General features: G+C 42.6%; 3 protein-coding genes across 3 annotated transcripts in view; all 3 read right to left on the bottom strand.

The window, feature by feature from the left end:
- LOC306923736 (anoctamin-3-like) overlaps positions 1–1,997 on the bottom strand; it is a gene marked incomplete at both ends in the record, with an annotated part of 87,932 nt that extends 85,935 nt beyond the window's left edge. Inside the window, one exon of the mRNA XM_079502009.1 lies at positions 1,952–1,997. Within this exon, the coding sequence (XP_079358135.1) occupies positions 1,952–1,997 (46 nt within the window). The remainder of the gene's footprint in view (positions 1–1,951) is intronic.
- The window catches only part of pkp3a (plakophilin 3a), a 486,421-nt gene that overhangs the window by 312,595 nt on the left and 160,636 nt on the right, over positions 1–13,190 (bottom strand). The window lies entirely within an intron of this gene.
- On the bottom strand, positions 10,270–11,676 carry LOC306923899 (nuclear factor 7, ovary-like; the record flags this gene model as incomplete). Its single annotated transcript, XM_079502245.1, has 1 exon — positions 10,270–11,676. The coding sequence occupies one exon, from the start codon at positions 11,674–11,676 to the stop codon at positions 10,270–10,272; it is 1,407 nt and encodes a 468-aa protein (XP_079358371.1).

A 13,190-nucleotide genomic window follows, 5' to 3' on the forward strand; every position in this document is an offset into this window, starting at 1 on the left:
TGCTATTTTCAATAGCTATAGTATAACATAGTGCTTACTTAAAACACCAAAACGGGTTCCCGTCCAGAATGGGTTAACTCTTGAGAGTTTAAAGGGTAAGACCACTTTTGTTGAGGTTTGGGTTGTGTAGTTACCTTGCCATGATGTAACTCCAAATGTGGACAAGAAATAAAAAATAATTGCTCCAGTGATTAGAAATTGATAATTCGAAATATGCTCCTCATTGACTTACATTGTACACTAAAACGGCTCTCAAAGTCACTCTTTTAGTACGTAAACAAACACAAACAAAGTTGATTCAGACAATATAGAGCATCACCAAAACTCATGTGGTTTTATTTTTTCATAATAACGTTAACTTCCTGTTGATTTGTCCATTTTATTAGGAAGAAAACCCGGACTGGATCCGTGGATCCGGATCCAGTTCTTCAAATAGTAAAATCAACAGGAGGTTAACATTTTTATGAAAAAATAAAACCACATGAGTTTTGGTGATGCTCTATATTGTCTGAATCAACTTTGTTTGTGTTTGTTTACGTACTAAAAGAGTGACTTTGAGAGCCGTTTTAGTGTACAATGTAAGTCAATGAGGAGCATATTTCGAATTATCAATTTCTAATCACTGGAGCAATTATTTTTTATTTCTTGTCCACATTTGGAGTTACATCATGGCAAGGTAACTACACAACCCAAACCTCAACAAAAGTGGTCTTACCCTTTAACATGATACTTAATTTACAATGAAGAAGAATAAATAATGGTCCTTGGTTGAAAACCACTGCTTTAAGACAAGCTGAGAGCTTGTAGAGCTGCTGTTTTTTTTTTAAAAGCCAACATATAAAGTAAATTAGATGAATTGGTTAATTATGATGCTGTATTAACTAATCCCCCCCCCCCCCCCCCAAGGACCCCTGCATGGGGGAGTGGGGGTCCCTACTTTTAAAATAACCAATACTAATGTAAAGGATAGCTCCCAGCCAAGCAGTCCAAAAGGAAGTGTCTACTCCCTACAGTATGTTGCGCGCACGCACGCACGCACGCGCGCGCGCGCACACACACACACACACACACACACACACACACACACACACACACACACACACAGATCAAACGTGCATGCTGCACTGTATTTTGCAGTCAATATATTCCGACAGTCCTCATTCATGAATGAATGAATGGGGAGTCACTGCATTCATTGATCAACAGCTGTTTAAACGACACAAACACACCATCCGTCCATCCATACCGCCAATGGTATAAGTCAAGACAACACATAATGTCTTCCCTCTCCATATGTCTATAGACCTACTTGTATAGTATTTATAGGTCAATGAATTAATCGATGGTGATATATTTGCAAAGTGAAAGTACTCGATCAAAATGGCACTATAATGATGGTCTTGATCCAAATGAATTAATCGATGGTGATATATTTGCAAAGTGAAAGTACTCGATCAAAATGGCACTATAATGATGGTCTTGATCCAAGGCTTATATAATATTCCTAATAAACAGTAGTGTTTTAAGCTAACCTTTAAACCTATGTAGCCTAAGATATGCACTCTCGATGTATTTTTTTCGATTCTTAAGTGTCAGAATCGGAAAAAACAAATGCATGTACGAGTGTGAATCTTATAAACACCATGACAGACATAACTATACAACTCTCTCTGCGTCACATCTCTCGTATCGTGCACAACATTCCACATTTCCACTCCACACACACACTCGAAATTAATTAATGCCTAAACGGTGAGAGAAAAGTGCTCGAGGCAATTATAAGTCCAATTATTAAAAACAGCAGCAGCTGCAGCAGCAACACAGTGACACATTCCGCACACGCACGCACACACACACACACACACACACACACACACACACACACACACACACACACACACACACACACACACACGTGACAACAATTATAGTTTGTGTGTTTAAAACAAACCTTTGTGCTGCTTGAAGGACTGGATGGATCCAGAGTGATGCACCATCATAATATCTCCTTAATGCAGATAATCTGCTCCTTATGAATGTGTGTGTGTGTCCTATACTGTCCTTATTGTGGTGAACACCGTAAAGATCCACCTCCCTTATGAAGACATACCGAGCCGGAGGCTGCAACTACAACTAGAAGCGGCGTTACATTCTGTGTAGGAGAGGATCACCGCGAGGTGCTTGTGCTCTCTCTCTCTCGCTCTCCCATTCTGACGTTATGAGATGTGTGTGTGTGTGTGTGTTTCCCTCTCTCTCTCTCTCTCTCTCTCTCTCTCTCTCTCTCTCTCTCTCTCTCTCTCTCTCACACACACACACACACACACACACACACACACATGACACGACTGTGCGTTCTCTCTCTCTCTCTCTCTCTCACACACACACACACACACACACACACACACACACACGACTGTGCGTTCTCTCTCCCTCTCTCCCTCTCTCTCTCTCTCGCACACACACACACGCACGCACGCACGACTGTGCGTTCTCTCTCTCTCTCTCTCTCTCTCTCTCTCTCTCTCTCTCTCTCTCTCTCTATTCAATTCAACAAGCTTTATTGGAAAGACAAGTTTTGCCAAAGCACAATTACGATTATGACATACAAAATAAACAATATCAACAATCAATTAATTTACATAAAGGAGATGGTGTGATAACCAACAATAAGAATAATAATTGATATATATATATATAGAGAGAGAGAGAGAGAGAGAGAGCGAGAGAGAGAGAGAGAGAGAGAGTGTGTGTGTGTGTGTGTGTATTTGTGTTTGTGCGCGCACGCGTGCGTGCATGTGCGTCCTATATAGGCTACAAACATGTGCAGTTTTTACAAACAAAACTGCACATTCTTTCTGTTCCCCAGAATGAGTGGTAATCTCTCTCTCTCTCTCTCTCTCTCTCTCTCTCTCTCTCTCTCCCCCAGACACCTGTCTAAGCTCCGTGGGAGTTGCCATGGTAACGTGCGTGAGGGGATGTCCTCTTATGAATAATGGACGGACAGAAGGACCAGTGTTACACGCACATCGGTGACCTGACAGACACGTTCGCCTTTGGCCCTGTAGGTGGCGTTGTTGAGTGAATACAAGACTGGTGGATTATTAATAGCCTGTACGTTTTGTTTAAAGGGCAAAAAAAATCAAAAAGTGAAGTGAGCGGTGCAACGCTGTGTGTGTGTGTGTGTGTGAGGGGAACGCACCCATGGTGGAACGCACAGGAACGCACCCATGGTGCCGGCCCGATTCCGGCGAGCCGCCCCACGTCCGAAACGGTTGAGAAATGACAGAGTTACCGTGTGGGGGTCCCTCTACCTCAATACTGTACTGTACTGTCACTGACACTGTACTGTACTGGCACACCCGAAATCACCATATATACAGTTAATATGTGCGTGTGTGTTTGTGTGTGTGTTAGGTTGCACACAGGTGGTGAAAAACAACCATGCTGTTTTCGTGCTCAGAAGCACCCAGCCACCCAACATGACACGCCCACTCTCTTTTTTGAGTCCCTTACGGAGCTATGTGTGTGGGTGGGTGGCTGGCTGGCTGGGTGTCTGGGTGGGTGTCTGGGTGGGTATGAGCACGAAAACAGCATGGTTGTTTTTCACCACCTGTGCGCAACCTAACATACGCCTGTGTTTTCATTCCCACTATCAACAATGCATAGTAGGCTACACATTCTGAATGGCCTTGCTGACAGATTCGGTAGCGCAGCACAGAATCTGTTCTTGAGAGATTAGGTAAACAGTAAGACTATAGGACTGTATGGTATTGGTAACCATATATTCCGTTTTATGTTGGCTATCTTTTGTATTTATCTTTAGTTTCATCATCCACATAATAGACACGACTATATACCATATGGACTTTAATTACAATATAAGACCCATGGGAATACTCTACCCTGAAACAACTCCAGCCAATCAATATATTCCGTTTGTGTTTATTGATGTTAAACATCTGTTCCCACGGGATCCTATAGGCTACTGTTGCTCATGAATATTAATGACATGCTAATCAGCATACAGTCTAACGACCATAAATAGTCCTATATAGCCTGGAAACCAGAAAAAACTGCCACAGCTAAAAAAAAGAAAAAGGACAAAAAACTCACACTTGTGAGAATGTATATGTGTGAGACACGCACGCACGCACGCACGCACGCACGCACGCACGCACGCACGCACGCACGCACGCACGCACGCACGACTCTCTCATATTTGAACTGACACCCTGCAAGTACTTGGAATGTATAGGAGTTGAGAGGCATTACATTTAGTTTGACTCGGTTCCAGAGAAAAATATTGTGAAAAATAATCTACAAGCTCAGAGCTTGTAGTAGTTGTAGTACAACTACTATCTGTAGTAGTAGTAGTAGTAGTAGTAGTAGTAGTAGTAGTAGTAGTAGTAGTAGTAGTAGTAGTAGTAGTAGTAGTAGTAGTAGTAGCCTAGTAGTAGCCTAGTAGTAGTAGTAATAGCCTAGTAGTAGTAGTAGTAGTAGTAAAAGTGTCACCTTTTTCTGTATAGCTTGTTGATGCAGTACCGGCCTATAATGGTATTTTTCTTTGATTTTATTGACTTATTTTTTAATCGTTTTGGTAGGTATTAAAAAGGTTACTTGAATCAGTGATTCCCAAAGTGGGTTCCTTGAGGGAGTTCCAGGGGGTCCCCAGCTAAATGATAGTTTGGAACCAAATGGAGCCTTACGGGTCTATAACTATCAGAGTTAAATTAACATTGATTTTACAATTTAAATTGGGGTCTCAGAGATAGACATGCCATTAAATGGGGGTCTGTAGCCTAATGCATATCAAACTGGCGGTCCTTGAAATTAAAACGGTTAAGAATCACAGCTAGCCCAGGCGGTGGCGTAACCGTCTGGGCACCCGACTGGTAATCCAGTCGCAGTGTGCCGCGGGTTCGACTCCCAAGCCCGACACGGCCTTTACTGCATGTCTTCCCCCATCTCTCTCCCGTTTCCTGTCAGCCTACTGTCTGTCCCTTCAAAAACCAATAAAAGGCGTAAGCCGCAATAAATATATTAAAAAAAAAAAAAAAAAAGAATCACAGCTAGAGCCAAAAATCTTCTCTTATGGGGGTCCCTGGCATATCTTTTAAAATGGGGGTCTGCGGGCTATACTTAGTGTCAATTTGGAGGTCCATGACATGAAAAAGTTTGGGAACCACTGACTTAAAATGGCCAGTCCCCCTCCCAAAAAAAATGAAAAAATGAAAATAAAAACCACAACCCAGACCCACATGTTGAGACCCCCTGCTGTAATCGACACCGCTTGCAACCTTCACCAAAAGGACAATTCAGCCGCGGCGACAATTTATCGCGGCACTCTATTACGCATTATTTTATAGCCTATACATGGGGAAGGTCACTGCTCAAGGTCAACCAAGCCTTAAACCACTGAAAGGGAAGCCTCGTTCCGCTCCATTAAATGTATTTACCATAAATCTATACGCAGTGGGAGAGACACAGACACCTGATGTCACCCACTTATCTGTACAGATTTAAAGCCAAATTATCTACCTATACCTGCTCACGCAGGAGAGAACCTGGTGTTACCTCGCACTACATGCTCCAATTACACTATTTCTAAACTAAATTTGTTGTTGGCTATGGAACATAGCCTGGAATTGCACCGTTTTAAACTGTCTTAAGTTGTATATGGAACATAACCTGAAGCTGTTCACAAAAAGTGTACCTAACTCTGCCACTACAGGGAAAACATGCACATGTACATATGCACTTTTTACTCGCTCTTGCACTCTTTATTTATTCTATACTATCCCTGCTGTGCTTGCTGTTTGATGTTATTTTATCTATGATGCTGCATTGTCTGAAGGAATTCAGCCAAACAAGTGTTACTCTTATGTGCCTGTACACAAGATGTAACAATACAACCTTGAACCTTACCCACATCTGTACGGATTTATAGCCAAAATACTGTATACTATACCTACCCACAAAACTCACACCCACCTTTTCATACTCCAGGTTTAGGTGATAAGTTGACCACCGAAAACTACAACATGACGTCACTGAGCCGCAGTGATACTGATAAGAGACTCACCACTCACCCAAACACATCTCTCTGTTTTAATTACAACTACAACATGACGTCACTGAGCTGCGGTGATACTGATAAGAGACTCACCGCTCACCCAAACACATGTCTGTTTTAATTAAAACTACAACATGATGTCACTGAGCCGTGGTGATACTGATAAGAGACTCACCGCTCACCCATCTCTCTGTTTTAATTCAAACTACAACATGACGTCACTGAGCCACGGTGGTAAGAGACTCACCGCTCACCTAAACACATCTCTCTGTTTTAATTAAAACTACAACATGATGTCACTGAGCCACGGTGATACTGATAAGAGACCCACCCAAACACATATCTCTGTTTTAATGAAAACTACAACATGATGTCACTGAAGCCGCGGCATGACGGCTCAGTGACGTCATGTTGTAGTTTTATCACCACCGCGGCTCAGTGACGTCATGTCGTAGTTTTCGGTGGTCACCTTATCACCTGAAACAGGAGTATGAATAGGCCTTGACCACTAGAGCCACCACAACCGTCATACGACGACGTATAAGGGAGGATATTCCTCTCTCTGGACCATCTGCCTCTCCTCAGCAGGTTCTCTCTCTCTCTCTCTCTCTCTCTCTCTTCGGAGTCGTGATTCCTCTGCTTCGGGTGGTTCAGAGCCATAGAGTAAGACAGAGTTACGCAAACTCCGTTCACTTCATGGGGCCAGTCCAACAACCGGAAGTTTTCTATTTATTTTTTATATATATATATAGTTTTTGATTGGGGACAGCCAAGCAGTACATCTGATAAGAAAATCTTTGCACATAGTCACCAAGGGGGCAGGCAGGCTTTCCAACGTTGAAGCTCTAGGTCCTAGTGGTAGGAGGAGGGACTACAGGCGGACCCGTGGATTCATGACCGGGAAACCCCGTGCAGCTGGGCTTTAACGTTGAGCGCTCAGTTGCCCTACGTCACTCAGGACCTCAAAGTTGAGGTCCTGGGAGGGACTTCCGGCAGTCTTCCGGGTGCTTCAAAACGCCACTGAGCAACTTCCACTGACATGAATAGCTGGGGGGGCGGAGCTTCGCGCTAGTTCAGTCTCTATTATATATATACTCTATGATAGTCACCCATTGTGACTATGTGCATGAACCACGTGACCGGGCTGTTTTAGGCCCCCTCACTGTCTCAACTCTTCTATTAGATGGCTCTGGGTTGGTTGTACTGATGTAGGTCAGATGAATGATGAGAATGAAGGAGGATATATGAGGAAATGCTGCCATCCTGTGGTTGACAGGGTGAACTGTTTGAAACAGCAGGCAGTCAGTGTTTTCTCTGCAGGAAGTTCAAGGCCAGTTAATTACTATCCATTAAGTTAGTTAATTACTATTCATTAAGTTAGTTAATTACTATTATACAACAGGTCGTTTCGAGGAAGCAATCTGATTGGTTGAAACAGCCTTCTAGCCGTGGTTCAAACGAGCACCAATCCACACCTAATCAAAACAAATAATTCAGCTGCTCTGTTCTCCCAGAGCGCAGCAAACTCGGTGGCTAGGCTAGCTAGTTTCTTGGGACATTTGTGATCGTAGTGACTACATCTGTCATTAAAAACATGTTTTTTCAGCGATTTTCTTAGTTTTAAGTGTAACTGTTGGGTAACTGTTGACAACTTCTTCTGCGTTGCTTTCGGAACTCGCCCTGCGGGCTCGTTCCTGCAGCATCGCAGGCGTGCATTAATGACGTTAAACCACCCCCTCTCGTGTAATATTGCTTAATTCATTGAGTTAGTTAATTAATATTCATTAAGTTAGTTAATTACTATTCATTAAGTTAGTTCATTAATATTCATTAGTTTAGTTAATTAATATTCATTAGTTTAGTTTATTACTATTCATTAGGTGAGTAAATTATTATTATTATTATTCATGAAGCGTTACCGTGTGAGTGTGGCCCAGACATTTAAAGACACAGCGCACATGATTTGATTTGAAATAATCTAGTTCTATCGTACCACTATGATTATGATGCACCTCTAGAAAAGAGGTGTTTGTGTTCCTGTAGGCCCAAAACGCACCGATGCAACACCTCGCAACAAAACAGTTTTTTCTTCCTTAGTTTTTTATCCCACGATTTTGTAACCCATTTTTCACCCCTGTGTCAATTATCTAATGTGATCCTGGGCTCTACACACCCTCCGCCAACCTAGTCCCCATAGACATGGGGAGAGCAACGGACTTGAACTCATGCTTCCTTCATGCCCGAGTGTCCAAGTTGCTCCTTTACACCTGACAGGGGGGAGTTTCCCTGGTTGGATGTAGCGCGTGGAAGGAACACGTTATTCCAACCAGTTCCTTTCCCCTCCATCAGGCGCATTAGAGACCAGGATTACTGCATTTTTTGTGAGGGTACCTACCCTAGGGGACACAGGGAGAACATGCAAACTCCACACAGAAAGGCCCTTTCGCCAACCCCGCCTTGGGTATGGGCACTGATGACCCAGGAAACACGCCGCCAGCAACCACAGCTCCCCGAGCGGGAATCGAACCCAGGACTTTCTAGCTGTGAGGAACAAAACAGTTTTAAGGACATGTCACACCAATGCAATTGCAATATATATATATATATATATATATATATATATATATATATGGAAAGTGTTGAAAATTCAGTATTGAAAATTGTAAATACTGAAGAAAGTAAAAAATACCTCAAAGATTTACATAAGTATATTACTTGAGTAAATGTCCATCTTAAATGGTGAAGTTGTCCTTTAAGTACTTTTAAAATCATGCACTTACAAATGCTTATGTATTTTTTTTTAAAGCGTGCACTACAATACAGTACTTTACCTAAAATATTACTTCTTTGACAACATGCAACTTTCAACATGTAATATTAGACCAGCAGTATTCTCCGACTCAACTACTAGGGGTTGAATGAGTACTTTTACTTGTAATACCTCTTCTAGTATAGTATATGATCTACTGAATGCTAACTGTTACAAACACACGTCTGACTCACTTTACTCTCATCATCTTTAATAAGATCAAATATGCATCAACACACGTCATCACTGTCACATAGAAACCAGTGGTGGAAAGTAACTAAGTACTTTTACTTACTGTACTTAAGTACAATTTTGAGGTATTTGTACTTTACTTGAGTATTTCCAATTACCAGTACTTTTAGTCCACTACATCTCAGAGGCAAATACTGTACTCCACTACAACTATTTGAAAACTTTAGTTACTACTTTGGCGATTTGAATTTAGATTAGAAAACATACAACCACTTCAACCCATACATTTCGGCCATTTGAAAAAAGCAGATTGCGACGCATTGTGAGCTTGTAGATCAGCTATTTTCAATAGATTTTGTACACATTTTGATCTTGTGAAATGGGACATTCTGCAATATGATTACTTTTACTTTTAGTACTTTAAGTACATTTTGATGCCAATACTTTTGTACTTTTACTCAAGTACATTTTCAATTCCGTACTTTTACTTTTAACGAAGTAGTTCTAAATTGCAGTATTGGTACTTTTACTTAAGTAAAACAATACTTTTCCCACCGCTGATAGAAAACCTGATAAATAAATGTCAAACATACAACATAAAACATGTTATCAGTTATAATAATCATGTGAAACATGTCACCATTATACTAATATAATTACAAACTGATCATACAAAATAAAAGTATGTTATCAGGTATCATTGTATCTGTTTAACTATCTGTCCACATATAGCTCTGTCTGTCTGTCTGTCTGTCTGTCTTCTGTCTGTCGGTCTGCAAGCAATACTAAAGACATTTTAAACTGAATACATGAATTAAATAATCACTGCGACAAATTTAAAATAATAATGAATGACCTGCATAAAACAATAGCCCTTAAAGGACCACTTTTCAACCTATCTTCATATAATAGGTCCTCACTAATATCATGAAAACATTTCTGTGTCTCATAGGAGGGCTGTGGGCAGTTCAGAAACCGTCCTCCAGTGACATCATGGATGGGGAATACAAGCTAATAGAAACTGCAGGCTTCTAAACTGCCCGCAGACTGAGTAGAAACAAATCGTGCCATTTTATCATGATTATAGTGAGGACCTATTATATGAAGATAGATTGAAAAGTGGTGAAGTGGTCCTTTAATCAATACCAGATCAATATATTCAGTCGATTTTTTTCTTCTTCTTTTGACTGACATTCTAACTGTGGTTTTCCAGAGTGACACAGATCTTCCCTGGTAACACCTTCAGAGACGGACCAAAAAAACCATTATAAATGTATGGAAACAGTGTCTCTGTGAAGGTGTGTGTGAAGGTGTGCAGGTGTGTGTCAGAATCAGGATCAGAGAAGGACAGCTGTCCTCTGTCCCAGTCCAGATGGACTCTGATCCTCTGGGGTTTCTTATTCACTGAGAGACCAGTCCTCTCATCGCTCCTTGATGAGAAGACTGCTGCGTAACCCATTTTTAACTCTATATACCAGCTTCCCTGCCTCAGGTTAGACCCCACACATACACCTACATGCCAGTATTTATTGTATTCAACCACAACATCCCAGCTGTGAGACCCTGAGTTAAAGCCCTCAGAACCCAGTACACTGCAATAGTCTGACCTCCCTCGATTATTAGGAAGCTGCTGTTTCTTTTCACGCCAAACACCTGTCAGATCATCATACAGCACGAGCCATGGACCAGCAGTGTTGGGGTCCAGGACGACAGGAGTGTAGCAGACAATGTCCTTCATCTTGTCCCAGACTCTGAAGGTCAGGTTCTTCAGGTGTTTGGCCTGGTCTATCAGCGCTCCTCCTGAGAGCGGCGGTAGGTCAAGCTCGGTGAGCTGGACTCCCTCCATGGTGGTCTTATAGTTCTGCAGGAATGCGACGTGGTCGTCGGCTCTCAGCTGGTCCTCTGCAGCTTGGATTGCGTTGGAGTAGGTTTCCATTTCTCTGCTCAGAGCCTCAATCCTCTCCTTCATCTCCTGAATCTTCTGAGCCTCTTCCTCCCACAGAGCAGCGATCCTGGCCTCCTCTTCCTCTTGTAGGAACCGACGAAGATCCTCAAACTGTTTCTTTATCTGCGTCTCTGTGTTCCTGGCCTGAACCTTCATGTGATTTTCTGTTATGTCATTGTAATTTGTTTTAACTTCATCATAGTACTTTAGTGTCCTCATTAAAGGCTCCAGTGATTCCTGGACCTTCTGTTTGTAACGTCCAGACGCTTCGTCCACAGGTAAGAACTCGTGTCCGGCGTGTTTCTCTGAGTCGCGACACACGAGACACACCAGCTGTTGGTCGTCCAGACAGAAGAGCTTGAGCTTCTCACCGTGTGCGCTGCAGAGGACCTCAGAGCTCACCGACGAGGAGCTCCGGCCTTTCTCCTCCAAGAGGTTCTCACACAGGTTCTTCAGAACAATGCTTGTGAGAGGATTGTCTTTGGAGGATCTTCTCTGACAAACAGGACATTCCTTTGTTGGTCTTTCCGTCCACCATTCCTGCAGACAGTCTTTGCAGAAGCTGTGTCCACAGGACAGCACCACGGGATGTTTATAGATCTCGTGACACACGGGACAGGTCAGCTCCTCTTTCTGAACAGTCAAAAGGGAAGCCATTTTGTCTGCCGTTCACACACCTGATCTGGAATGTTCTCTGAGGCTGTTGTTACACCAGAGGAATACTACAAGACAAAACAACAACAATGCCATTATGAGTATCAATACTCGATAGTAATAGTATTAGTAGTAGTAGTAGTAGTAGTAGTAGTATAGTAGTATTCATAGTCATATTAATAATTTTAGCAAATTTTTATAATATTTCTGTTCTTACCTCAGTGGAGATTGTAGCAGCTAACAACCTGTCTGTGTGTCTGTCTTGTAGTCTGCCAGGTTGTCCAAATGATCTGTCCGTTTATTAATTGATCTATGTATGATTGATTGATGTTTGCCTTCTGGTTAATGTTTTCGTGTCGCTCACTCTGACTGACGAGTGAATGCTAGTCTCACAAACAGTCTGAGCGACTGAACAAGGAAATGAACTTTGATTCATGTTCTTCTGAAAACACACACACACACACACACACACACACACACACACACACACACACACACACACACACACACACACACACACACACACACACACACACACACACACACACACACACACACGGTTATCATATGAATCAAAGTTCATGTTCTTGTAGATGACTGGTTGTACTGTGGCTCCCATGCAGGCAGAAATAAATGTTGTTGTTTTTTCAATGGATACTCCACTCTACACCACTAGAAGAGGTGGTTCGGGGACCCCCAGGGGTCCTTGACGGCGTTCCAATGGGCCTCCAGCAACGTGTGTTCATAAAACATGATCCAAATCAGTTTAAACACTTCAAACTGAAATATGCACGTTGAATGTAATTTGTTTGTTTACATCACTGAGCCTTGATAAACAATATATGAACAACAAACAGAGTTCTGAAACTACACTGGGGAGCCATGGTTGTGGTTGTTGGAAAGTATTTTTTTTTAAATGTTTTGTCTACATTTGTATCCCACGATTTTGCAACCCATTTATTTTCACCCAGTGTCAATTATCTAATGTAATCATGGGCGCTACACTTCCTCTCCCCCCTCTGGGGGGGGGGGATGCACAGGTCCTGGACCTGGTGAGAGCAGGAGAGGACCTGGTGAGATGTAGGAGGGGCCCGGACAGGAGTCAACCCACAGAGCCTAGTCCTTCCACATGAACAGAGTGATCTACCTCGATGCAACTTGGGAACCTATAATGATATATGTTGTCATAGCACCCGTTTTAACTGTCAGCCGGTGTCCCACATGGAGATCTGTGTATGTGCCTGTGTGCCTGTGTGTGTGAAGACTGCAAACTGAAAAGTGTACTTGGCAATCAATTCGGCCCACTGGCAGAGCCTGATTGGTTGAGCCTCAATTGGCTGAGGCAGAGGCTGGAAATTGCACAGGTGAAAGGAGTTGGCCTCATTAGGCCCACTGGCCTAGCCTGGCCCAGGTGAAAGGAGTTGGCCTCATTAGGCCCACTGGCAGAGCCTGGCCCAGGTGAAAGGAGTTGGCCTCATGCCCACTGGCAGAGCCTGACCAGAGCCTTTTGTGGTGGT

Source organism: Electrona antarctica, assembly GCF_951216825.1.
Source record: "Electrona antarctica genome assembly, chromosome: 5".
NCBI lineage: Eukaryota > Metazoa > Chordata > Actinopteri > Myctophiformes > Myctophidae > Electrona > Electrona antarctica.